We start from the raw sequence: 26,441 nt of genomic DNA on the forward strand, positions 1-26,441 counted from the left end.
CTTTCAGGAACACTTAATATACATCTGGAGAGATGCGAGGACTCCGCTTGTTTAAAACTTACACCAGTTCTCATGCTCCCGCTATTGAGTTTGGCTCCCCAAAACGGCAACTCGGCCGAGTTTCCAAGGGTGGATGTAGAGGGTAGGGTTGCTTTTACTTTGCATTGTTATCGGACGTCATTTCTGATATCTATGGTAAACCTTCAGAGATAAGACGGTTCGCGCCGGCTTCTTGGACTCTTGAGCAGCCTCATGGAGGAAGGTCCTGACCGGCACTCGCCGCGCAAGTGACGCACCTGCACCTGCACTGTCAGCTGCTTTTGAATGGCAAATTAGGGCATGGCAAGAAATAACAGTCTCACAGACAGTTCATCCTTCTCATGCAAGCAGCTTGATCAAAATTTATACTGACTGTGTGTAATCACTGCGTATATTATTAATTTATACAGACGGGATATATACTCTGGTCTGAGGCAGCAAGGCAACAATTTCACCGCAAAACGACGTCATCCATCGTCGATTTTCAATTCCCCGCACCTCGACCCCCTTCACAGCGACCACGCGTTTAAGAATCAGGGATAGCTTCTAGATGCGATGGGATCTCACTCATCGAGATATGGAAATTATCTCACATGCCTTAATTCCAACTGTCTACCAATTTTCACGATACCTTGCCTTTCCCCGCAGACAAAATACGATGCCGCCGAGTCCTCAATCCTATATACGCAATTCACCTCAACGAGCTTGGAAATCTTAGATATACACTTTATGACTGCTATATTACGTCTATATATACAACAACAACGATCTAGTCAATCATGCGCAATAATTTCAACACCCAACAATGTCCTCCACCACAGCGTCTCCCACACCTTCAGAAGATCCAGATCAAGACCTCAAAACCGATACGAACCCATCGACAACGGGCACAGGACTGAGCCTGACGGACTGCCCGCCGATATTTGTCCTACCGACCCATATTGATATCGAAGCGCTCCACCAAGCAGAGGAGACGCTGTCCCAGCACGGCGCACGCTTGACGTACGATGTTGCGGAGGCTACGTTGATTCTCGGGAAAGTAGGGCAAAAGAAGCGCGCTGCGCTGGAGCTGAGGTCGAGAGGGGTATGGACGGAGGAGGTGGAGGGTATACCTGCCTCACAGCCAACCCAGCAATCAGGCCTACCCGCGAAACGAAGACGGATTGGCAATGCAAGGGATGAGCCTGCGGCGGATGAAATATACTTGAGTACAGATGATGAGGGTCAGGAGGATGGAGCGCGTGGAAAGCGGCCCACGGCGCATCTGGAGCATCCGCAGCGGTCAAAGTCGAAGCGGGATCGGATGACAAGTGTTTCGGGTCTATTTGGAAAAGAAGATGGGGTAATTAGGGTTGTACGATTGGACTGGTTAATGCAGTGCGTCGAGACGCAGATGCTTATACCGCTTGATCCATTTGTGGTATACCGGGCACGTAAAATCGAGCAGCCGGCGACAAAAGATGATAAGGAGGCTGCAAACTCACAGGCTATCCTTGACCGCGCAAAACAGGACGCCGCATTCAAGGTGCCTTATCCTCCGTCCAGGAACAGGCTTGACGGGCATGCAAGTCACCACCCACCCCCTAAGCTATACCGACAGACAACATCCGAGAACGAAGAAGCAGAGCCCTTGCCACCACCACCAGGCTGGGTGCGTGATCGTGTCATGTACGCCTGCATGCGCTCTACATTTTTGAATACACCGAACCTGGGTTTCATCGATCAGCTCATCAAGATCCGTACAATTCGCGAGCTGAATCTTGACGAAATTGGTGTACGCGCATACAGCACCGCCATCGCCGCAATAGCAGCATATCCATACGAAATACAACGTGGGAATCAAATTTTATCTTTGCCTGGCTGCGATGTTAAGATTGCCAATCTCTTTGTTGAATTTAAGGCTTCCGAATCTGGTACCCTTAGTGCAGCAGACGCCCTTGGTACAGACCCTGACCTGCGCACTCTGCATACATTCTACAATATCTGGGGCGTGGGGTCGAAAACTGCACGAGATTTTTACTACGCGCGGCAGTGGCGGGATCTCGACGATATAGTTGCATTCGGCTGGAACTCCCTCTCGCGCGTACAGCAAATCGGTGTAAAGTATTATGACGAATTCCTTCTCGACATCCCAAGATTTGAAGTCGAAGCCATCGGCAAAATCATATGCCAGCACGCAAACTCTTCTTCTGTCCGACCAAACGCTCAATACGACGGCCATGGCGTGGAATGCATTATAGTCGGCAGCTACCGCCGCGGCAAGCCTGTCTCCCACGACGTCGACATCATCCTCTCCCACCGCAACGAAACAGTCACGCACAACCTTGTTGTTGACGTCGTTGCTTCCCTGGAATCAGAAGGTTGGATTACGCATACCCTTGCCCTACACCAAACAACCTCAAACCGCAATCAGCAGACCCTCCCCTACCGCGGGGACAACGATGACCGTAACCATTTTGATTCTCTAGACAAAGCGCTCGTCGTCTGGCAGACGCCCAAGGATAAACTCGACCCAAATAAGAAGGACAACCCCCACCGCCGCGTCGACATCATCATCTCGCCCTGGCGTACGGTTGGCTGCGCTGTGCTGGGTTGGTCGGGTGATACGACCTTTGAAAGAGATTTACGGCGTTACGCGAAGAAGGCGCACGGGTGGAAGTTCAATTCTAGTGGTGTCAGGGAAAGAATCACCGGCGGTCAAGTCATTGACCTTGAGGCTGGGGGCGAGACGTGGCAAGATAGGGAGAGAATGGTTATGGAGGGGCTGGGAGTGGGTTGGAGGCCGCCTACGGAGAGGTGTACGCGATAACTGCTTTGGATTTTGATCAGTATATCGTGGACTAGGGATTATGCTGTGGCTTCATTTACCTACCACTATATTCATGGATATATTCTTCAGTCGGGTCTAGGTACTGTAGCCACGCCCAAGACATATATTTGCACATTGGCATATATCCCTTGATAACTTGCTCTGAAAATGTGGACTGCAGTTTGCCATGTAATAGGGCTTTCCAAGTGGCATTGATAACAGCTGGGCAGGTTCTTGAAACACCTGGTCACTGAACATTTGATACCACCGAGCTTCAAGGAATCTTCCTCCGCCAGGTCCCGCCGTCCTTCATTCCGCCCTACGCTCGCTCTTTTCTTCCTCTCTTACTTTCCAATCTTCGTTTACTTGATGGATACCCTCACCCAACGATTATCGGACTGTCTCCCTCGAATCCACCAGATCCGCAAAATGTGCCAAACCCCCTCGATCACCTTCGGCGCCGTCCACCAAGGCGAGGTCATCTTCAAGCAAAGCATCGGTCATCGTGATGCGAACCCGGAGAGTCCCACCCCAGACGCAGACACAATGTTCATGATCGGCTCGTGCTCGAAGATGTTCACCTCGGCCGCCGTGAGGATTCTTGTTGAAGAGGCAAAACTAGACTGGAAGGACCTGATATGAAAATACATTTCCGGGTTTAGCCCCGAAGGAGACCCCCGCATTGGCAAGGAGGCCGATATTATTGATTGTCTACGGCACAGCACCGGTCTTACAGCTCCGGCCATGCTCATGTTTGGTCCGCATGGGACGATCCTGACGGATGAGGATGATCTGGTGCATCTCTTGAACGTCATGCCCACCGTTGACAAAGACGGGAATCAGAGGTTTAACAGGGACTGGAACTATAACAATGGTCCCGTTGGTCTGGTGGCTTTGATTATACAGAAAGTGACCGGGCAGCGGTTCGCTGAATTTGTTCGCGAGAGGATCCTCGAGCCTCTTGGGATGAGCAGAACGGCTATGAGGCGGTCCGATCTGGAGAGCGAAGATATTGTCGCGGCTCCTTGTCTCTGATGACCATACGCCTAGGCTTGCGGCTACGGGGATGCGTAGTACCCTTAACGATATGCTCACCTGGTGCATCACCGTCCTCGACGCCGAACGAAGTGAAAAAGACCCTGAATATAAACCAAAGGTGCCTAGTAACACCTTGAGACAAATGACCCGCATCCGCCGCGGTTTCTGGACCCGGCCTTCCAACGACCCGGAATTCAGCAAAGACACAGTATACTGCTTAGGCTGGTTCCGGGCAATGCTCTCATCCTCAATGCTCGGAGAGTTCAGCGGCAACTACTTCTCTCGAGACAAGGAACACCGCACTCACCTCGAGTATATACTAGGGAAAACCCAAGCGGAACGATTCCCAATGATAGGGCACACCGGTGGCATGCACGGCTCGATATTCTCGGCGTACACGTTCCCCGATACGCAGAGTGCAGTTGTAACGATAACGAATGGCCGCGACTACGGCGATGCAAGTGAATTCACGACTCAGCTCCTGATCCAGGCTCTATTCGACCTAAAGCCCACGGTCGATCTGATACCTTGGGCGAGGAAGGAAGCTGAGCTGGCAGCAAGCCATTACCGAGAGGAGATTGAGCGTCCTTGGGAGAAGAACAGACGGACTCAAGAACATGAACGAGACCCTACGTTCTATGTTGGGGAGTATCGTGGCTTCAATGGCCGCTTCACGATGAGTGTGGTTGCGCGACCTTATGACCGTGGCCAAGAGCTCTCTGTGATCTGTCGTATGCAAAAATTAGGTCAGGGTGTCGAGCCCAAAATTGCAAAACACGCGCAAGTTGCTTATAGTTAATACTTAGGTTTCCTAAAAATTTTTCAAAAAATATAATAAGTAAGGTTATAAGTAGGTAGTTAACTTCTTTCTTCAATTAAAACTTATATTAAGCCTAGAATTTTACTTTAAAGTCGCCAAAGTCTGGTCGCCAAATCTTGCCAAGAATTGCCAAGGATCAAGTATAAACCATGTTTAAAAACTAAATACTAAAAAACACCCTTTAAGTAAGTAAAATCCTTATACATAATATAATATACTAGCTTAAAAAGTTAATATTTTAATTAACCTAATTTTTATAAAAGAATTTACATAATTTAGCTTATAACCTAGCCTTTTGCTACTTGCGTGTGCTTGGCAATTTTGGGCTCGACACCCTGACTCAATTTTTGCATACGACAGATCTTCAACCATCGCGGGGCCTCGGAGTGTCAACTCGTTCCTTATAATACGGACGTATACAGCTAGTTCCAGCCAGGCGAAGATAGCTGGAAACAGGGCAGCTTGGCGCAAGTGACTATAGGCAGTTGCTGTTGGAGTTCCAGGTTAGGGAAGACAACGCGATAGAAGGTCTATGGTGGCAGTGGGATCCAGATACGAAGGCAATTTGGTTAGGTAGGGTGAAATAAACTCGGTAGGCTGAGTATAGAGCCTTGTCAGGTAATTTTGAACTTGAAAGGAAGAAGTCCTCTCAGTCTTTCCAGTACAGAGAAAGATCCGCGGCAGTAAATTGTCTACTACTGGCTGATACATGTAGTTCACACAGCGAAACAAACCGCAGCCAACCAAAGACGCCATCCACGCACGTTTGCTTCAAATCTCTCTCGGAGTGAGCCAAGTAGATCTTGCCAATTACTTAGGAATCTCCTCTCCGCCATTTCCGGAGCCACCAGCAGAACCGGGCTGGCCTTGAGGACGTCTCTTAATGATCGCCTCGCCGCCGCCGCTTGCACCTCCAGCGGAGCCGGGCTGGCCTTGGGGACGCTTGAGTAGATGGACATCTGGGGTGCAATTAGTCAAGGCCTCGGGAAAAGACAAAAGAGAAAGGCTCACTGTCAGACCATGCCACCACTCGCGCCATTTCCAGAACCTTAACGAGCAACCACCCGAAAAAAGCTGGGATTTGAGCTTCCGGGGTAAGAGCATCATGTCAGGCCAGACCAGGTCAGACAACCGGGCCGCAACCCTATTCTACGTATCTAAGGTTGCAGCGAGCCTCGGCCGAGGTCCAGGCCCTGTCGGTCCCGGTTGCTACCAAGTAATTTGAGCAGAGTGAAGAAGTCGAGTACAAGCGCCAGTCCATGGTGCAGATGGAGGTTATTTGGATAGCCTAGGCAGAGGTAGTGGACTGTAAAGACCTAGAGCGATATATTTGACGTTGTCGTTCTCGTGTCATGCTGACGCCGAAAATTGGAAGGATAATCGTCGTCTTCTGTTCATTGGCAGAGAACGACGGGGTTATCTCGTGGGGCACGGCGGCGTTCGGACTTCCCATATCACACGCACCCATGCCCTCTTCTGTAGGGTCTCGTAGAACCTCTTCACGATATCACCATAGAATTTGTCAAAAAAAGCCCATAGGTCCTAATGGCGTCTCGGGATCCAGGGATCTGGCAGGCACCCAGTAAATCACACCGGTGATAGAACCTAAACGAACAAGAAAAGTTCTAAGCAAGGACCCAGCAACACCAAGCCCAGAAAGATCTCAAATGTCTCCGAATGTCATCGAGCGGCGTCATGTATGGGAGTTCCAGCGTGGTGTCATCTTGGAGCTGTGCTGCGTATGAAGGATCTATCATGACCCAGCACACGAATTGCCATCGCATACCAGGAAAAGAAGGAAGGAGAGACCCAAGAATTTGGAAAGAGGAGATGGGACGTATTCCACATACTCAAAGACTGGATATCTGCTATTCGATCTCATTGTGCATTCACGAGTCATGCCTTCCCAAAAGGCTTTCCTGGACAAGGAACGTACGGAACCCGGAGTAACTGTCTCGGAGTTTGCGATGATATAGAATGTGACGAAGGATATGTTTAGTCAGTCGATCATGCAAGGCTTGTGGAGGCGGAAGGGTGAGCCCGATTTAGAAATCTTGGATCAGGGCTAGAGCTGCAGCTGAACTGCCGATACCTGGTTCATGTATCCGCCGTGGTGGAAGCAGAGCTTGTGAGCAGGTACCTTCGACTTTTAGGTGGCGGATGGATCTGCATGTTTCGCAGTGAGCCAATACTAAAGCAGATCACCCCGGGACTGCGATGTCCCATCTTGCTTGATTCAAGGTAAGAAATCAAGTTAGTGGTACCGTGTCTGTAATCCTTGTGCGACTCCAATGCGTATGATCTCAATCGATGCCAGTGAGATCATAGATCTTACATCATCCAGCATATCAAGAATGATACTCGCAAGTATCGAGCAAGGGGACCTTGTCTCAGACTCGAAGAGACATTGCCTGTCTCTTATCGTCCCTTGCAATATTGCATGACTTGATGTCATCAAACAGGGCACTGACCCAAAAATGAGACGAACGAAGGATCTGGTGGATCTACCGGATCATCGGATGACAGATCTCGCCGATCATTGTGATATTGTTTCGGAAGCAGCTGGATGCACGAAGGTGGAGATTGGACAGGCGCAGCCTTTCCTTCCACAGACATGCTCCGTACGGGGTACCTATCCGTGAAGGCCGTTCAGTTACTCCGTAGTTCTGCCATCTGATATGGATCCACCATGGGCTATCATCAGGGCGGCTTTTGTTGAGTTCGACGCTGTATCGACATCTAGTCACCAGCTTCTGTCAGCTCGGTGGGCCATATAGGCACATTAGAGGATGATATCTACCTAACTAGGCATTCTAGCTGCTCGTCCGATGCGCACTATCCAAGTTTCTATCTTGGGATGGAGTTTCTCGACCTCATCAAAGTCCCAATCAAGCAAGGAGAGTGATGTGTGACGGCATTGAATCGCGGATCCCCTATGGTTCTATGCATCTTGTGAGGTCCTCTCGCGCTTCAGTCCATCATTGGACTATCGATCGTGCATCGAAGCAGTGTCGGTGGTGACGGCCGCGAATATGATTCCAAATCGCCATCAACCAGAGCAGAACCCTTGCTGGTACGACGAAGAGCGGTCAATCTTTTTGCATAGAGAGGATTAGTCTCTGAATTCTGGGCAGGGAAGCGGGGTATAAGAAGACCTTGGTTATCCGCCGTGAGAGGAGTCATTGCATGATCAAGTCTTTCTCTGTGAGTGAACACTTTCAGCAAGATGAAGTCTGCAATTCCTCTTCTTGCTCTTCTTTCACAACTATCTCTTGCCCAGAAGGCGGATTTTCGAAAGAATGTGGCAACCCATAAAGTCGGCGAGAATGTAAAAGTTGATGGTAACAAGATAAGCTGGAAGGCCACCGGCGACGAGGATTCCGATACCATCAATCTGGTCACATTGCTATGCAAAGCCCCAAAGCATGTGACTTTGTCGGAGGACAGGAAGTACTTTGCCTGTTGCAGCGAGGGCCAAAGGCTTTTCGGCAGCCCTGAGACGGCCTTTGATTGCTGCGCTGGGGGTCACGATTTGATCGGCTCTGCTGAAGTTGGATACCAGTGCTGTCCAGATGGCTGGGGATTCGACGGTACCTTATGCACCGAGCCGCCTAGTTGCCCGAATGGCCAAGTGTTCTGTGAAGATGGCCAGTGTCAATGTCCGCCGGGTCAAACGATGGGGCCCGAAGGCGTATGCGAGGAGGCAAAACAAACGACAGGCAAGAAGTGCGACTCTGGGTTGACTACCGGTAGGTTAGCGTGCTTCGAACTGAGGGATGTTCTGGCTAAGAGAGAAATAGGCCAATGCTATAACTTCATTATCCCGCACCTGGACAAGCCCCTCGGAATCAGCAAGGGTGGTAATTTAGTGGCGACCTCGGGTAGCATGCATACCCGTCCTAGCAAATTCCAGCTCTGCAAAGACAAGGCATGCACACCAGGCCACCCAGTTGACCCCAACGACACACTCTTCATTCGCGACTTGTACGGCGAACCCCCGACTGGAGCGAATACCGGAAAATGGATTGGCAACATGCCCAATGGCGACCATATGCAACTGACTGCGGACTTCTCCAAGGCAGGAAAGCTTCCCTGACCAAGTGGACATGTGGCAATTATTGTCTTGGAGGCATCGAGTCTGGCGTTGGTCCTGCTTGTCCTGCACATGAGATTAGCTTGACCATGTACAGGCAGGACCCTAACATGTGCGTGCCATTCGAGCTGGTTGAGGTGCCCTGCAATCCCAAGGACGTCTCAAACAACTGTTTTTGGAAAACTCTCAAGGACCGGTGCTGTGGCGGAAAGGTGGACTGCACAAAGGACGAGCAGGAAGAAGTCGAGGAGCCCGTGGACCCCAAATGCGGCGTAAAGAGGGTGAAAGACGGCGAGATTGTGACCTTAAACGGCATCCAATACGAAACTCAATGCAACAAGGGCTATGTCCGAACTAGCCCGTCACCTGGATGGTTCAAGAACGTCGACGCTGCCGACCCCGTTGCATGCCGGAAGGCCTGCGCTGAGGAGCCCACCTGCCAGGGCCCTCAGTGGAATGTCAAAACCAGTCAGTGCAGTTACAGTACCGACTACGACCCGGCCCCGGTCACCTCTTATTCAGGAAATCATTTTATTGCCTTCCGTCCTCTGCAGAAGCGCTGAATCGGACACTGAGATTGGCAGACACTGAGAAACGGCGAGAGGAGAATTTTGGAAGGGAATGCGAACGAACTGCCTCATAAGTGATCTTTGTTTGATCAATGCTTTTGCAATCTGATGATTATCTATTCTTTTGATGTGCGATCCTTTGTTGAAGTCTGATTATTGTTAGCCACAGTGACCTATTAAATTGCAGCTACCCCGGTAGCAGGTTCTGTCTCTATCCAGCCCACGAAGCTCGGGGCAGCTTTCTAGAAACATAACTCGTTTTCTGAGACCAAATAGCGTAGACACATCAGTCGGAGTGGCCTTCATCCTGCAAGCAGAGGCCGCATTCCTGTATGACGAGCTGACATCTGGGCAGTCCATTTGGATACTGTGGCTTTTTGTTAGACCAGGCTCAATTCCAAGATGTCCAAGTTATCCAAGTTGTTCCGGTTGGCCACTTGGCTACCCGTATCATCGCGCTGAATCAGCCTTGCACGGGAAATCATCTCTCAACACGAGAAGCAGAGTAACTTCTGTCCGTACGAGCGGGCCGGAACGGTTGAGATACAAGAGTCGTTCATGTACGTACTGCGCCTTCGAGGCTTGCAAGGTCTGCCTTGTGCCCTGTGCCCTGAAGGAACGAGCCGCACAAAAGAGGAAGTTGGTAGAGGAAGTCGGACCAAAAGTTGGAGATAAGAGGCGTTACATAACAGCTTTGCACGTGATTGGACAGGAAGCCTCTCTCCAGTTTCCAGAACATGGAGAACTCCACTGTTATCGCGACCTGGAAAGCACGAAATGACACTTATCGCCACCTGCTCTGCTTGGCGCCAAGAAAACACAAACACTCAGCTGCCAGTGTAACACGAGAGTGGCGCACGCAGCAGAGGAAGCAAGGCATACTCCGTATCTCGACAAGGCTCTGAGACTGAGAGACATGAAAGGAGTCTGTCCTGTCGGGCAAAGCCGCTTACTCGGTGGCAGCCAGGGCAGCTAAGGCTGGCAGCCGTCTGGCAAAGTCGCCAACGCCAAGGCGCCCCCAAGTGGGACCGATTAAGGTAGCATCCCCCGACTCCATCAAATGATGGGGAAATATGTAACGTAAGATGATATGCTTAAATCTCCAATCTGCTCAGTAGTATCCGACTGTCATACAGATGACTGATCAGCTGAGTGGTCGGGGGCAGCGTACCTTCCCGCTCTGTATCACCAGGCACTTGCTGTCCTCGAGTCCTAGAACAAGAGTCGAGTTAAGAAATCAAGAAGCTCTCAAGCCTTCGGCTTATCTCTCATACGATCCATTGGCACTCGGCCAGTCCGTGGCAGCTTATCGCGGGGCACACCATGGAAGGTGCCAAGCTATCCGCCCCAAGCACTGGGCATGGACTAGCGGCAGCCACGCGATGCGACCTGAGCCTGAGCCACGGAAGATTGGGATCATGGCTGCGGAGAATTCGTCCTTATCAGCACGCAACAGTTCGAGTCGAGTCTAGCGGCTCAGCCCTCGGCGGGTTATTCACGGAGGTTGGATTTCGCTGGACGCCTCTTCTTATATTTCTTCCCCTCCTCTCCCTTCCTTCTTTCCTCCTTCTCTTCGTTGCTTCTCATCTGCTTCTCTCTCTTACCCTCGCGAGCTCCTAGCATCCTCCACGCGACATGGGTTACGAGAAAGACGACGGCATCACCGTCGCCCCTCAGGATCCGCACTATGATGTTTCTCTCGCTGAGAAGGGTGTCTTGGAGGTGCCCCAGGAGAATGAGCTTCACAGAGCGCTCAAGGCTCGCCACATTACTATGATCGGTGAGAAGCTCTGTCGCACACCGCACCCGACCCAGCTAACAAGCTGTGTCTAGCCATTGGCGGTGCCATTGGTACAGGTCTTATTATTGGAACTGGTTCCGCGCTCGAGAAGTAGGCTCTCCAGCCACTGCGCTACTACAATACAACTGGCTAACGGGCTCTAGGGCTGGTCCCGGCTCGATCCTCATATCTTACTCTTTTATGGGTTTCATCGTCTACCTCGTCATGTGTGGTCTCGGAGAGATGGCCACTTGGTTACCTCGATCTTCTGGTTTCACTGGTTACGCTGTCCGCTTTTGCGATCCTGCTTTGGGTTTTGCGCTTGGTTATACGTACGTCGCAAACGCTTTTACAACGGAAAGATGGCCGCTGACAATGTCGCAACAGGTATTGGTTCAAATATATCATCGTTACGCCGAATCAGTTAACAGCTGCTGCATTGGTCATTCAATATTGGTTACCGGCCGACAAAGTCAATCCTGGAGTATGGATAACGGTATTCCTAATACTGATCGTCTTCATCAATTACTTTGGCGTCGGATTCTTTGGAGAATTCGAGTTCTGGCTCTCCTCGTTCAAAGTCGTCGTCATCATCGGACTGATCCTGCTCTCCTTCATCCTCATGCTGGGAGGCGGCCCCGACCACGACCGCAAGGGATTCCGCTACTGGAAGAATCCGGGCGCTTTCAATTCCTACATCGACATGGGCCCTGATGGCCAAGGCTCCGCTGCTGGCCGCTTTTACGCTTTCTGGGCGACTTTGGTCTCTGCGACCTTTGCCTACCTCGGCACAGAGCTGGTCGGAGTGACAGTCGGCGAGGCCCAGAACCCCCGCAAGACGATCCCCCGCGCTATCAAGCTTACCTTTTACCGTATCCTCTTCTTCTACGTGATCAGCGTCCTCCTCGTTGGCACCCTAGTCCCCTACGACAGCAAGGAGCTCTCAGACGCAAACTCCGCGTCCACCTCTTCCGCCGCCTCCCCCTTCGTCCTGGCCATCCAGCTCTCCGGCATCCCAGCACTCCCCCACATTCTAAACGCCTGCATCCTCGCCTTCGTTTTCTCCGCCGCCAACTCAGATCTCTACATTGCCACCCGAACCATCTACGGTCTCGCTAAAGAAGGCAAAGCTCCCAAGATCCTCACCAAGACCGACCGCCGCGGCGTCCCCTACGTAGCGTTGGGCGTCTGCACCCTGATCGCCCTAATCTCCTACATGAATGTCTCCAGCAGCTCCAAGACCGTCTTTAAATACTTCGTCGACCTCGTCTCCCAATTCGGTCTGCTCAGCTGGATCTCTCTACTAGTCACACACATCTGCTTCGTGAAGGCCCGCGAAGCCCAACAAATCCCCAAAAGCGAGCTCGCGTACACCGCGCCCCTCGGCGTCTGGGGCTCCTATTTCGCTCTCTTCTGGTGTATCGTTGTCTCTCTCACAAAGAGCTTCGACGTCTTCACCGGCGACACCTTCAACTACAAGACCTTCATCACATCATACCTCGGTATCCCGCTCTATCTGATCCTCATCTTCGGGTACAAATTCACAACCCGCTGCAAGCGCGTCCTGCCTCACGAGGCAGACATGTACACAGACAAAGACGCCATCGACCGCGAGGAGGCGGCGTACCTCGCGCAGCAGGAGGCGAAAAGGGCTGCGCAGGGCAAGAACCACAAGCAGGCGAACTGGTTCTACAAGACTTTCCTCTCTTGGCTATTCTAGTCTCTAGACAACTTGGCTTTTTGGACTTGTCCATGTTTAGTCCTACGTACACTAATGTTTATGTCTATGTCTATGTCTATGTCGATGCTTATGCTTATGTCTAGTTTACGCTTACGGGTTGGGTTAGATTGCCGTACCTTATGTGCCTTGGTATAGCTATGACTATGAGAATCATGCACACTGCTCTTACTCCGTGTATTCCATATCTAGAACCCTACAGAAACCAGCATTACTAATAAAGAGGACATGGTCGGTTTCAAAAAAGAGAGATCGTATCTCTACTATCGTTAATCATAATCCCACGTGTGTAGTCAAAGAACTAGCTACTTATTAAGATGATGGTGGTGGTATGGTCTATTTAGGCCAACGGAGGCCGAGGGTTGCTGGATTGCCAACTTCACTGGCCCCCCAGAAACAGCATTACTGATGAAGGGGACATTGTCGATGTTAGAAAGAAACTTCGTATCTCTACTGCCATTAATCATAATTCCACGTATGTAGACACAGCAAAGTGACGAGTAGCTGCTAAATAAGAGAAGGAAACCTACAGAAACCAGTATTATCAAGAGCTCCGTAGAAGCCCGTTTCAATTAGAAGCCTACAGAAACAATATTACTAACAAGAGTAATCGAACATATAAGACCCATTCCTGATGGGCATTCGCCTTCATGGCTAACGCATAATTCGTTATTCGACCTGTGTAAACAAAAATACCCATGATAGCGTCGAGTGATTGTGTTGATCTGTTGGTGTGTTGGTGTTGGTTAATCTGCGATACTGTCTATCGAGGCCAACGGATTTCGTGCGGTTGCTGGATTGCCAGCTTCACTGGCCCCCACTTGTCGTAGGTGAGTTCAAGGCCATCGTCGGCGTCTCTGAGCGGTTCACGACGTCCACGTGACTCGTCGGCGAATACAGCAGATTGCTCAGCAGAAGCTTCCCCAACAACCTGGAACTCAGCATCCCAGTTGATGTTCCTGATGCCAGGATGGTCTTGTTCCATAAGGAACTGGCCGAACTTGAGAACAGCGCTGAATGCTTCAGTCCCAGTCGGGACTATATACTCTGATGGCAAAAGAAATCCGTAGCTGCCACGATCGCGAAGCTTGATCTGATATGCATAGCGGGTTCGCAGCTGGTGGTAGAACCAGTCAAGCGCGCTGCCTCCGGAGCTTCCACCTACCGGGAAGAAGCTCTTTGTCGATTTCTCGGCGTTAGCAGGCGTTACAATACCCTCGCATGCAGATGTAACATCGTAGATCTCATGTGTTGTGAGCCGGATGACTTTGGCGAGGCCGAGACCAAGCTCTTCCAGACTTTCTAGAGTAGGCGGTACCGATGAGCAGGAGTAGGCAAAGGGGTAAAGAATTTGCTGAGAGTAAGAGTGGAAGTCTAGAAACCCGACAATTCGAGCGTTGTTGTGCTCTGTCTCATTGAGAGCCCACTGCGCTAATTGTCGTGCCTCGGCGCCTTCGAACGGTTCCTCTCCTGGGTAATTTTCGGAGCACGGGTTGGATTGCGTCTGATCACCATCCCATTCAAATGACCATGATCGGTCTAGGTCAATGCCAGGACAGAATCGAAAACCCGTTGGTTGTCTGTTCTTGCGCCATAGACGATCAGATTCCCAAGTATAGACGTATCCATCTGGGTTGGTCGTGGGAACCAAGACCCAATCGTAGTCCTGCAACATACTGGTCACTGCTGCCGATGTTCCATACTTCGTCATCAAACTGTAAGCGATATGTGTGATCGTAGAAGTACTAATCCACTCCCGAGCATGATTGCCGCCAACTATGAGAATCATTGGACGGGGTTCGTTGGAGTCGGAGGTACCCGGCCGGCCCAAACGTAACGCGGGGATATCACGGCCTTCGTAAGAAAGCCCAACCGTAATCATCTGAGCATGCGATGAAAACATGGACGCCATAAGCCGCATCCATGGTACAATGACTGATAACGGTTGATACTCGCGAAAGAAAAGGTCGGTCGAGCGAGCCGATGTTCTGGATACAAATGGTGGCCCGGAGGTCCGACGGGTCGGGAATGTGTCGGATATCAATTCGGGTAAGTCATCGATGAGAGGGGTGTAGGAAGTCTGAAGGGAGTCCGGCAAAAGACCAAGTAAGGAAGGTATCTGTAAGCAAGAGGATTAGCAATCGCGCCGGTCAGTAATTCCGCCAGGAAGAGTCTAGAAACATACAACTTCTTCGGCGAGTCGAATGTCAACGAACTTGGGGGTTGAAGCCCAGACATCCAGAAAAAGAATGTTGGTAGCCTCCGTCAGCGCCTCTGCTTCTTTACTGTTCTGGATTTGGAATCGAAGAACAACGTCACTACCGTAGCGAGAGGAGCCCTTGAGAAGGGCATTTTGATGATGATTTGTTGTTGTTGTTGTGTGAGTTTGTGTGATTCCCCATATTGATTCGATAAGCCAGTCTCGAATGCGAGTCCATGGTCGCTGAGGGTTAGATGGTGATGATAAGAGAGAAACGGCTTCGACGGGAGGCGGAGGAGTGATGCTAGACCCGTCGGGGACTGCGGCGGTTGGTATCACCGATGCGGCCAGCACAAGAAAACAAAGCGAGCGGAAAAAGTGCTTCATAACGAAATCGTATCAGTAAATCATTGTTCTGTCGTTGTAAAAGTTGTTATGCAAGAAAAAGAAAGAGAGGCGTAATGGAGATGGATGGGTTGGAGTCTTGGAGACAAGGGTAACCGTGGGAGGGATGGCAGCTGCTGCCTCGAAGCTGAGGCAGCAGTGGTCGCACCTTCCCAGCTGCCATTGACTCACTCACTCTGCACCGCTGTAGGCCGTGTACAGAGGCTTCCTGAGTATGGTCATGCCTGCCGATATTCGAGCCATCCAATACTTATCCGACAGCACTTCAGTCCGAATCGCAATACAAATCGTATCATCTAGGCATCAAGATACTCTCCTCCGTTCCGCATTGGGCTTAGTGGCCCAGATCTCTGGGACGATTTTCTCTCCAGCTTCGCCTGCTCCAGTCTCGCGGTCTGGACTCTCTGCTTTCCTGAACAGCGTACTCTGGAATGCAAAATTAGACGTAAACCCTCCAGCCTTTTGGAGTCCAGAACTTTCCTAACCGCCTCCGGATCTCAAGCCGGGCTGTTGAATCAAATGGCATTGCGCTGTTTTCGCTGATGTGCTGCCCTTGCTTATGGCCGCTAGACTGTCCACAAGCACTATAGATTCAGCGAACCTTTGGTTTACAATACTCACATTCCCATTGGGGTCTCTTTCTGTAGTTCTTGGGCCTCCTGTCAACTCCTAGAGGTACAATCGTTAGCGGGCAGTGTGGTTCATCAAAATATAGAAGCACCCACCGCGTTCCACCACCACGCAGCCTTTTCATCATTTACATGTTCTGTACACCGTTACTCCGTAGGCTCCGATTGGGAATTGATCTGTGGGATAGCACACGAGCTTACGAGTTCTTCGTAACTGGTTTCCAGTCCTGACCGAGTTTGCTCTGTATGCGGCCCAGAACACACGTGCCTCGCCCAGCCCGCCAGGCTTGTTCGCCGACCCGCCAATTTCTCGTCCATCATCATCCTGCATCGTCCTCTCAGCTCCTCACTCCCCTCGATATCTCCTCCTGGCCTCGTCTCTAATTCCTCGACAGTCTTCCAGCCCTGGATTCATCCTTACCCCGCGAATAAACCGCCCATAGTTGCCGGGAGCGTCCCGCCCAGGCTAATTTCCACAAGTACCTTGGATCCTCCAGGCCCGTTTTCGCTCCCCTCACTGTGTCGACTGCGCGCCTTATCGGGCCTGTTCATTCTCCACGATTTTATGGTCAAGAAATGTGAAAAGGGCTCTGAGTAGTTAGACATCACCATTGACTCGGAACCGCAGCGTCTATTGTTTTCTTTTCGACCGGGTCTCCCGTGCCCCCTTCGCCCCTTTTCCCCCGGTTTCACTCGATCGTCAGCTCCGTCTCTCCCCTCCTTGTCGGTTTGACTGTCTTCGTTCCCTCACCCTCTTCGATTCGCAATGACCAGTCCTCCTCATTAATGGTGGTTTCTCGATCCAATTCGACTCGACCGCATCCCCGCACACTACACTCCGACCGCTGTGCCGCACAGATAGACGGATGTGATTAAAGGGATTGCGCATGGGTCTAATAGGCATTCCTCGTTGCAGGGTATTCTAGGATCAGGCTCGGCTCTGTTTTGCCATCGCCATGCATTGGAAAGGATTACGACTCGGCGCGTTATATGATAGCGAATCTAAACGAAACTTGGCCGAACCGCAGTCCCGCCATAGCGAGCAACTAGCTCGGCCTACGCTCTCAGCAACAAACCTACCACCGCGAATATCCGAGTCATCCGCTCGCTCGCCGCATTATGCAGGGCCGGATGATGATGATCAGGGTGAATCGGAGCAGGAAAATCATGGTGCACCCGCTGCGGGGAATACGTCGCTCAAGAGCAAGGTACCCAATGCCTTGCACTCAACTCGAGATCCTTTGAATCGCCGTGGAAATCGTTTCAGCCTCATGAGGCTTCGTCATGCTTCCGACCCTCAATTGTCTAGGTCTTACGCTAAAGCAGAAGCGGACGCTCCACCAGTGCCCAGTATACCTCGTAAGTAAATGCCTAAGCTTGTCGCTTCTCCTCAAAAACTGACCCTATCTTTTGCGCTACAGCTCCTACCATCATCACAACCGCACCCACGAGCCATGAACTGGATCAACCCATCAAACGAAAGAACAAATTCTCAATTTTTCCGGACTCAAGGAAGTCCATGGAAACATTGCCAGAACAACGACCCGTCCGCAACGACCAGGCCAAACAATCTCAGGACTCAACCGGTTCACAAAGCGCCGATACTTCGTTAACAGCATCGAGAATTAGTACGGAAGAGCCGGGGCGTCTGTCAACAACATCAATTCGAAGTGGTGGTCGCGATCGACCCAACGGTTCACATCGCTCTTCCGTGGTGGACGTCCGATTCTCCGAGTCTTCTCGCTCTGATCAAAGCGCTGGGAACAACAATGACATTTCTCGAACGAACTCACCCATTGGGGGCACAGGCGCTGGCACGAAAAGGTTTCGCATGCCCCGCCTGAAGAGAAACCGCGTCCAGTTCCCGTTACCTCCGAAGCCCACCGCGGATGATGGACAGGTACCGGCCTTAACCCAGTCCAGGTCCGTCCCTGACGGCCCAACTCGAAGGTCTGACGCGTCGGATGCACAAGACCACATCTCCCCAATGCCATCTCCTTCTCGGTCATCTGCCGGTCTATCAGCCTCGCGTCCGCCTTTTGCACGGAACGATTCGACCAACTCCGCGCATTCCGCGCATTCTTCACCCTCAGTTCGGGATGGGCTCAACCGACGTCTGTCGACCAAAAGAGCAAGGTCGTCTACTCTGGACTCGGTAACTAACATGCGGGACACCGAGCCGCAACCATCTCCCAATCAACCATCTTCTGGCAGGACCTCATTCTCAACTACCGGTCGTAAGAGCTTTGGTGATATTTTCGGCATCACTCAACGCCTGAGACAAAATTCGGAACCAGGTTATTTTCGAACTAACAGTTCGCCCAGCGGTACAAAAGCTGCGCCCTCACCTCTTACTAAAGTCATGTCTTATCCAAAGCGAGAAGATGGTGACACTCCGGCAACTTACCTTGCACGACTGGAAGAGACCATCCCAAAGAGCACAATCGCAGGGGTTCTTTCTCAATCAGGCGAGGACTTCTACAAAAATGCTTTACGAAAATTTATGCGAGGTTTCTCTTTCTTCGGAGATCCTATTGATATGTCAATCAGAAAGCTCTTGATGGAAGTTGAATTGCCAAAGGAGACCCAACAGATTGATCGCTTCCTACAAAGCTTTGCTGACCGGTATCACGAATGTAACCCAGGGATCTTCGCATCTACAGGTATGGTCTTGAGCACTGGAATTCCACCTTGATCTGTACTGATCCCTTGTATAGATCAAGCATATTTCATCGCTTTCTCCATTCTCATCCTACATACGGATGTGTTCAACAAGAATAACAAACGTAAAATGCAGAAAGGAGATTATGTCAAGAATACACGCGGCGAGGGCGTGGCGGAAGACGTTCTTGAGTGCTTTTATGAGAACATATCGTACACACCTTTCATTCGCATCGAGGACTCCAACCACAGCACACGCCACTTGGCAAAGCCTAAAAAGGCTTTGTTTCGGGTCCCGAGTGCTGAGAATCTTTCCCGTGCTTCTCGAGGAGAGCCCGTTGACCCCTACGCCCTGATTATGGATGGGAAGCTTGACTCCCTACGGCCAAGCCTGAAGGATGTCATGAACCTAGAAGATCCATACGGCTGCAATCCTACTACAGGCCCAGCAGATATTGACAGCTTGCATCGGGCTTTCGCCCAGTCAGCTATTCTGCAGATCGTCTCTGCACGATCTCGCCCCGATGCTTTCATGCCGGCTAGCATGGAAAATCCCGCTGATTCCAACCCGGGATTGGTGGACATCAAAGTTGCCAAGGTTGGATTGCTCTGGCGTAAAGACCCAAAGAAAAAGAAAGCTCGCTCCCCCTGGCAGGAATGGGGCGCCATTCTTACCTTGTCGCACTTGTATTTCTTCAAGGACGTGAATTGGGTGAAGTCCCTGATGGCTCAAGTCGAGACTCACCAGAAAGAAGGTCGCCGACGTGCTGTGGTGTTTAAGCCTCCATTGAATAATTTCAACCCGGTTGCGATGATGTCTACGGACCATGCAGTGGCTCTGCTGGATTTCAGCTATAAGAAACACAAGCACGCTTTTCTATTTGTACGTCCGAATTCTCTGGAAGAGGTCTTCCTAGCCAACAACGAGACGGACATGAATGACTGGCTCGCAAAGCTCAATTATGCGGCAGCGTTTCGTACTACAGGGGTCGGAGCCAAGGGCATGATGACAAAATATGACGCTCAGCGGAATCGAATGAGCCGTCGGCCCTCTTTCCAGTCGGAAATGTCTCGGTTTTCTCTGGACAAAGAACCCACTTCTCCAAGTTCTGATGTGGGTGCAGCCGAGGAGTTCATGATGGCCAGAACGAAACTCATACAACAAAAAATCAGAGAGGCAAACGAGACGCTTTTCATTACCCAGAAACAACTCGATGATATTCTACGAAATGCCAGGCATCTCCAAGTCTTGACTCCCGTCCATACGCGTGCGAGAGAGCAGCTGATAATGGCTGCCGGCCGCATGTCAGCGAAGCTCAAGTGGGTAAGGCAGGACATCTGGCGCACTAAAAGTCATCGAGAAGTCCTGGTACGTGATCTGGGTGAAGACAACGATCAAGCCGGCGTGGCACCTGAGCCACAGCGTCTTCGCTTGGAGATACCAGCGTCCAACTCACTTTCTGGTAACGGGGGCGAGGCCGTCTGGGATAAACAGTTATCCCCAATGATTGCAAAATCCCCAAGCATTGCTCCTGAGAACTCACCGTCGATTCCACAAATGTCGTCGCCATCGTCAAGTGTTGGTGGTGTACGGCGACCCAGTCTTGCCACTTCCGTGACTTCGCCGGATGTCATGCTACGTGCAGGCAGACCACCGTCAGTAGACAATTTTAATGAGCGCACAAAGTCGGTTTCACCTAACCCACCACATCCGTTGGAGCGTGAGGCCTCGGTGCTCAGCTCTGGCAGCAAGATGGACGTTTCAAGCCTAGCCTCTAAGACTTCGAAGCTAACACTTCCCGGAAGCCTTGATGATGGCGAAGAGCGTCTTCTCCGCGAGGTTGGACTGTTGGATTCGAACAAGTCTTCTTCTCGCAAGGGATCGGTGACGGTCGATGGTGTGGATGCCGAGTCGAAAGAAGACGCTCCCGAGGGATCCCAGGATCGGATGAGCCGAGTCCGCCACAGCTTCCACCGTACGTTACGCGATTCGTCCGGCGGTCATCACTATCCTCGTAGTAGGAAGCGAGACTCTACACCGAGTGTTACCGCTATAGAAGACAACCAAGGCTCCAGTGAATCGGGCGGTCTCTCCCGCAAAGGTGGCAGCTTCACTGTGCATGGCAAAAAGGCATCCATAGTGACTTTCGGCTCTGACTGGCAAAACATGCCACCAGAAGAGCGCCTCAAACTCCGAAAGCCTACTCCTTTTGAAGAACCGCGAGCCTCGGACACGGATCTCGTTAGCGGTGGAGAATCAACCCGCTCCGGACACCGGGCGTCCTTGGACATCCCCTTGAGACTTTCCGAGGAGAAAGTCGAAGACCGACTCGACACACGCTCGGTTCTCTCTGAGAGCGCAGTTTCAACCGCCTCTCACGAACCCGTCTCGCCGTCAACAATCATCCATGAAGGCGTTCCCTCCGTGGCGGTTCAGCAAAGCCCCGTCGACGAACCCCCAACCCCAAAACTACCGCAAGCCATCCACGCATAAAGACTTTCCCTGTAGTCGACCATGACTTTTTGTTCCCGTGACGACGATTATACCCTTTCGTTTTACTTTTTCCTTGGTTACTTCTCAGCGTCTATTCTCAACATCTTGCATCTCTATTCCGATCGATAGACTTACTTACGCCAACTACGGTCTAACATTACCTCATTCATCTTTTTCTTTTCTTTTTACTGCTTCATGGATATTTGCATGGTCGAGTGGGCGGATGGTCATCCTTTTTGGGTCTGAATACATCGAGACAAAGGACTTGTTTGCTTGTTGCTTGTTGGTAGCATTTGGTCATGGGGTGCCTGGGCTGGGACAGTTGGCATATACGGTAAATACAGCATATAGTAAGGGCAATTCAAAAGTCAGGTTTGAGAAATACACACATTGTCTATTGCTTTCATCTGTGCCTTATTTCCATTCTGTTTCTATGAGGTCTTTCAAGTTAGCTAGCTTTGTCCATTGCCTGTGCCTATGTCGCCGCATATCACTATGCCGAGAACACAGCTTCACAACAAGGATCTTTTCTGCCTTCTATCTCTGTCCCCTCTTTCTCCTTCTTCTGCTTCTCCTCGTCCCCCTTCTCTTTTCCATCCACCCATCCTGCCCGTCTTCAGCATCCGTCTTTGGATGTTGAAGACACCACTCTTTCTTTAAGAAAGCTTCTCTATTATCCTTCCATCATCACCACTTCATACGACCCCTCATTCCTGGTTCTCCTCTTCTTTCGTCGTCCTTAGGGACTTCTCCCCTTCCTCTCAGATCTACCTCGGACTCGCACCCCATTTCAAACAACCACACCTATCCAAACGAGCCTCATGAACTTCCTAATTGACCTCCTCTACGCCCTCGCCAACATGGGCACCAACTTCTGGAGTGGCCTTGTCGCTCTACTTGCAAACTATCTTCCCAATGTCACCAGAAACGACCTTCTGAGCGACGTGCTTGAGTTGCTCCTCCTGCTCACCATGCAGCAACTGTTAGGTTTCTTCGAGTCACGTGAGTCACCTGCACGCTATCCCATTGCCTTGTCTACCAGCCCTCTTCCCTGGCTACTAAACACAACACAACACAAAGAGCGAAGAGCTCGCTAAGTCCTCGTCCCTACGACTTATCTCCCATTTCCGTCTATCGTGCGTTGCTTTGCTTCTTTGTTGGAGGGTCTATCTTTTGTTTACTTTGCTAACCTTTCGGCTTGTGTTGGTAGTTGGGACTCGAGCGACTGCTGAGAGCGCTGAAAGCGACGCTCAGGTTGAGACTCACGAGCCTGAGGTCGTAACTGGGCCTGAAGTTGTTACTGTTGTTGAAGCTGTCTCTACTTCCATTACTGAATCTGAGATCGACTCTACTTCTGAGCCGGTGTTAGTGCCTGAGCCCAATTCGGAGGCTTCCCACTCGGAGTCTGCGTCTGAGCTTGTGAGTTACCTTACCTGTGCCTTGTACGCCTCTATTGATACTAATTGGAAGCCTTGGAAGCCGCAGGATCAGGTCGACAGCGAACTCCAGACTGAAAGCCTGCCGGTTGCGCAGCAACCCAAGGAGAGCGAGCCTTCAGCTGAGATTGTGAGTACCTTTACCTCCGTGTTTTACCCCTCTATTTATACTAATTGGAAGCCTTGGGAAAAGGTCGACAGCGAACGCCAGAAGGAAAGCCTGCCCGTCGCGGAGCAACCTAAGGACGTCGAGCCTGAATCTGAGACTGTGAGTAGCCTTGCCTCTGATTTTACCCCTCCATTGAAACTAACTGAGAGTCTCAGAATCAGGTCGACAGCGAATCTCTGACAGAAAGCCTGTCGGTTGCTCAGCAACCCAAGGACGTCAAGCCCGCGAGTAACACCGAGATCAGCAACCAAGATCAAGGCGAAGAGCTTATCGAGAGCGAGACTCAAACTGAAAGCCAGGAAGAAGGTCTCTCTGACCAGAACCGAGACTTGGGCGAAGAGCTTCCCGAGAGCAAAGCTCAGACTGGAAGCCAGGAAGATCTTTCTGACGAGAACCAAAACCAAAGCTTAGACGAAGAGCTTATCGAGAGCGATCAGACCGAAAGCCAGGAAGAAGGTCTCTCTGACGAGAACCCAGACCTGTGCGGACAATCTTCAATTGATTCCGAACCCGAGCTTGAGCTTGAGCTTGAGACTGAAAACAACACCAAGACCAACATCCAGCACCAGCACGAAGAACTCATTCTGAGCGAAGGCCAGGAAACCGGTCAGGAAGAAGAACTTCCCGTTGAGACCGAAGAACACGACAGTCACTTCTCTACTGAATCTGAGCCAGCTGTTCAGGCTGAGTCTGAGATTGAAAGCAACAACATCGAGACTGAGAGTCAGCATCAGCTCGAAGATCTTACCCAGAGCGAAGTGCTGAACGAAGAACACGGCGGCTCATGCCCGACTGAATCTCCCATTGACCACGCCGTGGCCATCAAGTCAGAAAGTGGAAACTGGGAGGAGTTTGACGTCGCACACGACGGCGAGGAAGAGAATCTCGTCGTTGGCAATCAAGACACGAACCAAGACGAACACATCTCTACTCAATCTGATTCGGTTCTGGAGTCTGAGTGTCCACCTACCCCTAACTCTCCAGTAACACCTGAGCTTCCAGTCCAAGCCCAGGAAGAAAGGTCTACTGTTGTCGAGAACAAAGCATCACGCTCAGCAACACCGATCACTGGACCAGCCATCCTACGAGTCAAATCTGGTGCACTGGTTCTACACAGACCAGGACCCTTGATTCCACACTCCCTTCGTACGCGTTTACGCTCACCATCTCCCCCACCCTCTTCTTCTCTTTCTATGATCGAACGCTTGGGCGTGCCTCATCCATCAGAAATGTCTGGCATTAGCCCTTCGGATTTACCCACTGAGTTGGCTCACCTGTCACTCGAGCAACTGCAGCTCCCTCTCATCAACGAACATTTCGGCGGCACCATTCCTAAGGATAACAAGGATTGGCACTCGCTTGAAATAGCGCACGACCAGCTCGTCGCCGTCAACATGAACCGCGTTCAAGGCCTCGGCTGTGACATCAGCGAGCCCATCGCGTCTGGTATTTTCGAAAAACGTTGGATCAGCGATCAGGTGGGCTATGGTCTCGTGGCAACAAAATACACTCCTACCGGTACGACTGTGTTCGCCGACGTGCCGATTACCATGTGGTCGCATGAATGGAAAAAGAGCAAGAGCTTCGAGGAATCGAACAAAATGGTCCTGCAGAAAGCGGCGGGTATGGGACCGATGTGGAACAAGGAGTTTCTCGCGCTCGCTGAGGGACGAAAGCACAAACACTTTGTCCTCAAAAAGCGCAACACCGGAGTTGGTAGTGCGATCTGGGACGACTTTGCTCTGCCTCTGGCGTGGGAGGGGAAGGTCGGCGAGGTTCTTGGCCTGAACCTGGCTCGGGTGAATCACTCTTGCATCCCGAACTGCATCGTTCGTTACAGGAACCAGTACCCCAAAAGCAAGGCTGGGGAAGTTCTCTATGACCGAAGGCCCAAGCTGGAGGCGGTAGTTGTTCGCGCTTGCGATGATATCCAGCCTGGTACGGAAATCACTATCGCGTATCTCCAGTCGAATGGGTGCACGAAGACAAGACGGGCAGAAATCATGGAACGACACAGCTTTAACTGTATATGCCGGATTTGCACAATGCCACACGCTGCAGCTGACAAGGCCATGGGCTACTTCCGTCGCTGCAAGATTCTCATGGAGAATCCAGACATGATAACTAACAGACCGGCTTTTACTTACCTGAATGCGTCCCTACTCGTCGATCATCTTGCGGGGATTCGCATCCAGGATAACCGGGCCGCCGATATCTGGATGAAATGTGCTTTGATTGCAGGGCACCACACAGACTTGGCAAGAGCGTGGTGTTTTCTCAGAAAGGCAAGGGAGGCTTATCTTCTTCTCGAGGGGCTCAGTGGCGGCGAGTACCGTCGCGTTGAGGGTTGGTATCGGGATCTTACGAGTATGCCGGGATTCGGGGCTACCCAGAGAGGTCTGAGCCCTCGTATGCAGGCCTTCCCGATTTTCAGCGACGGGGTCATGCCAAGACGGATGCTGTTTATGCTGGATGCACCGCGTGATGGGTACATCACGGTGGACCGCTATCACCCTCTCCCTCGCAGTGATGATGATGGTGAACCGCTTTTTGAGATTGTCAAGGGCCCTGATCGCGCACCGGAACCTCTGGCAGTGAACGCCAAAGGACCCGCCAATATGTGTCGTTGTCACAAGAGTTGCAAGACCGTCGCCGCGCGGCTGAATCGCGTTCGCAAGCAACGTAGACGCCGCGGAAAGTCGCAGCGCAAGGGTACCGTCCAGAATCAGGGTTCCGAATGCGTTGACCCTGAGCACGATTTCCTGGACGGCGTCATGAAAATGGGCGCAGAGACGTTCGGACAGGCTGCGGTTGATGAGGAGCTGGACAGAGACGATGTTTGTGTCTGTCAAATCTTTGGACCCCGCGATGACGACCAACCTAGTCTCGGCAAGGCTGGTGTTAGTTCAGATCGCTCGCACAACCATGATGAGGCCGAAGTTGAGCAACGCCTACGCGCCCGCGACGAAGAGTCCAATGAGCACACTGAGGGCGCTCAGGTACAGAATGGGGACGAAGCGCAGGAGAAGAAGAACAACCTTAAGGGGAATGGTCTGAAGGAGAACGGCCAAAAGAAGGGCAAGCAGCCATTGGCTTCCGACGTTGAAGCAACGATGCCCGTGGTCAAGAATGTTGGAGCCGAGAAGAAGCCGCAGATCGTGAAGATGGAGGATTTTGTGTATTGTGATGCAGGTGTTGAATACAGGTAAGCTGCGTCCGCTTGGTCCTAACACCTTGGTGCAGGGTGGGATCCTCTTGATTTCTTGATTTCTTTGAACTTTCCTGGATGTTGGAGTATGGAACCTGATTGACTCGATCTCATCACAATTGTCTCGTTGCTTGTTTTTTGTCGTTTTTTTTTTTTCCCTCCAGGATTAGGAGTACGGAACCCGATACCTACGGAAACTGATCGCTTGCACGATGGATCTCATAACAATTGTCACGTTGCTCGTCTTTGTTTTATGTCGTCTTTTTCTTTTCTCCAGGAATCGCAAATAGCACAGCCGTTAGTCATGAATGGAACTCATTGTAATAACTCCTGAGCGCTTCCAACGGACTTAT

At 51.2% G+C, this 26,441-nt stretch overlaps 11 protein-coding genes across 11 annotated transcripts; 10 read left to right on the forward strand and 1 right to left on the reverse strand.

Annotated features, from left to right (window-relative positions):
* The first annotated feature begins 552 nt into the window (after positions 1-552).
* On the forward strand, positions 553-2,896 carry BDW74DRAFT_186349 (type-X family DNA polymerase). Its single transcript, XM_073731246.1, has one exon. The coding sequence runs from the start codon at positions 845-847 to the stop codon at positions 2,846-2,848; it is 2,004 nt and encodes a 667-aa protein (XP_073588937.1). The 5' UTR covers positions 553-844; the 3' UTR covers positions 2,849-2,896.
* Positions 2,897-3,277: 381 nt separating this feature from the next.
* Positions 3,278-3,883, forward strand: BDW74DRAFT_173674 (serine hydrolase domain-containing protein; the record flags this gene model as incomplete). The annotated part of the gene is made up of 2 exons (XM_073727839.1): positions 3,278-3,423; positions 3,511-3,883. The coding sequence occupies 2 exons, from the start codon at positions 3,278-3,280 to the stop codon at positions 3,881-3,883; spliced, it is 519 nt and encodes a 172-aa protein (XP_073588938.1).
* Positions 3,884-3,935: 52 nt separating this feature from the next.
* On the forward strand, positions 3,936-4,685 carry BDW74DRAFT_173675 (uncharacterized protein; the record flags this gene model as incomplete). Its single annotated transcript, XM_073727840.1, has 1 exon — positions 3,936-4,685. The coding sequence occupies one exon, from the start codon at positions 3,936-3,938 to the stop codon at positions 4,683-4,685; it is 750 nt and encodes a 249-aa protein (XP_073588939.1).
* A 3,247-nt stretch (positions 4,686-7,932) lies between these two features.
* Positions 7,933-8,802, forward strand: BDW74DRAFT_173677 (uncharacterized protein; the record flags this gene model as incomplete). The annotated part of the gene is made up of 2 exons (XM_073727841.1): positions 7,933-8,455; positions 8,507-8,802. 2 exons carry the CDS (start codon positions 7,933-7,935, stop codon positions 8,800-8,802), a joined length of 819 nt encoding a protein of 272 aa, XP_073588940.1.
* A 41-nt stretch (positions 8,803-8,843) lies between these two features.
* BDW74DRAFT_144668 (uncharacterized protein) lies at positions 8,844-10,086 on the forward strand. The gene has a single exon (XM_073723075.1). It carries the CDS (start codon positions 8,889-8,891, stop codon positions 9,360-9,362), a length of 474 nt encoding a protein of 157 aa, XP_073588941.1. The 5' UTR covers positions 8,844-8,888; the 3' UTR covers positions 9,363-10,086.
* Positions 10,087-10,829: 743 nt separating this feature from the next.
* BDW74DRAFT_49665 (dicarboxylic amino acid permease agtA) lies at positions 10,830-13,030 on the forward strand. The gene is made up of 4 exons (XM_073732960.1): positions 10,830-11,148; positions 11,202-11,259; positions 11,313-11,480; positions 11,536-13,030. The coding sequence occupies exons 1-4, from the start codon at positions 11,004-11,006 to the stop codon at positions 12,866-12,868; spliced, it is 1,704 nt and encodes a 567-aa protein (XP_073588942.1). The 5' UTR covers positions 10,830-11,003; the 3' UTR covers positions 12,869-13,030.
* Positions 13,031-13,501: 471 nt separating this feature from the next.
* On the reverse strand, positions 13,502-15,720 carry BDW74DRAFT_49656 (M14 family metallopeptidase). Its single transcript, XM_073732959.1, has 2 exons — positions 15,072-15,720; positions 13,502-15,005 (listed from the first exon to the last, which is right to left on the reverse strand). Exons 1-2 carry the CDS (start codon positions 15,471-15,473, stop codon positions 13,650-13,652), a joined length of 1,758 nt encoding a protein of 585 aa, XP_073588943.1. The 5' UTR covers positions 15,474-15,720; the 3' UTR covers positions 13,502-13,649.
* A 1,177-nt stretch (positions 15,721-16,897) lies between these two features.
* Positions 16,898-21,387, forward strand: BDW74DRAFT_49694 (Arf family guanine nucleotide exchange factor SYT1). The gene is made up of 3 exons (XM_073732962.1): positions 16,898-17,479; positions 17,542-18,783; positions 18,838-21,387. Exons 1-3 carry the CDS (start codon positions 17,077-17,079, stop codon positions 21,273-21,275), a joined length of 4,083 nt encoding a protein of 1,360 aa, XP_073588944.1. The 5' UTR covers positions 16,898-17,076; the 3' UTR covers positions 21,276-21,387.
* BDW74DRAFT_49695 (uncharacterized protein) lies at positions 21,388-22,006 on the forward strand. Its single transcript, XM_073732963.1, has one exon. The coding sequence runs from the start codon at positions 21,499-21,501 to the stop codon at positions 21,913-21,915; it is 417 nt and encodes a 138-aa protein (XP_073588945.1). The 5' UTR covers positions 21,388-21,498; the 3' UTR covers positions 21,916-22,006.
* BDW74DRAFT_49696 (uncharacterized protein) lies at positions 22,007-23,217 on the forward strand. Its single transcript, XM_073732964.1, has 4 exons — positions 22,007-22,277; positions 22,486-22,694; positions 22,761-22,841; positions 22,905-23,217. Exons 1-4 carry the CDS (start codon positions 22,097-22,099, stop codon positions 23,058-23,060), a joined length of 627 nt encoding a protein of 208 aa, XP_073588946.1. The 5' UTR covers positions 22,007-22,096; the 3' UTR covers positions 23,061-23,217.
* Positions 23,218-23,842: 625 nt separating this feature from the next.
* Positions 23,843-26,194, forward strand: BDW74DRAFT_49685 (SET domain-containing protein). Its single transcript, XM_073732961.1, has one exon. It carries the CDS (start codon positions 24,074-24,076, stop codon positions 26,087-26,089), a length of 2,016 nt encoding a protein of 671 aa, XP_073588947.1. The 5' UTR covers positions 23,843-24,073; the 3' UTR covers positions 26,090-26,194.
* The last annotated feature ends 247 nt before the right edge of the window (positions 26,195-26,441 follow it).

This window comes from Aspergillus multicolor, assembly GCF_047715735.1.
Source record: "Aspergillus multicolor strain CBS 133.54 unplaced genomic scaffold BDW74scaffold_2, whole genome shotgun sequence".
NCBI lineage: Eukaryota > Fungi > Ascomycota > Eurotiomycetes > Eurotiales > Aspergillaceae > Aspergillus > Aspergillus multicolor.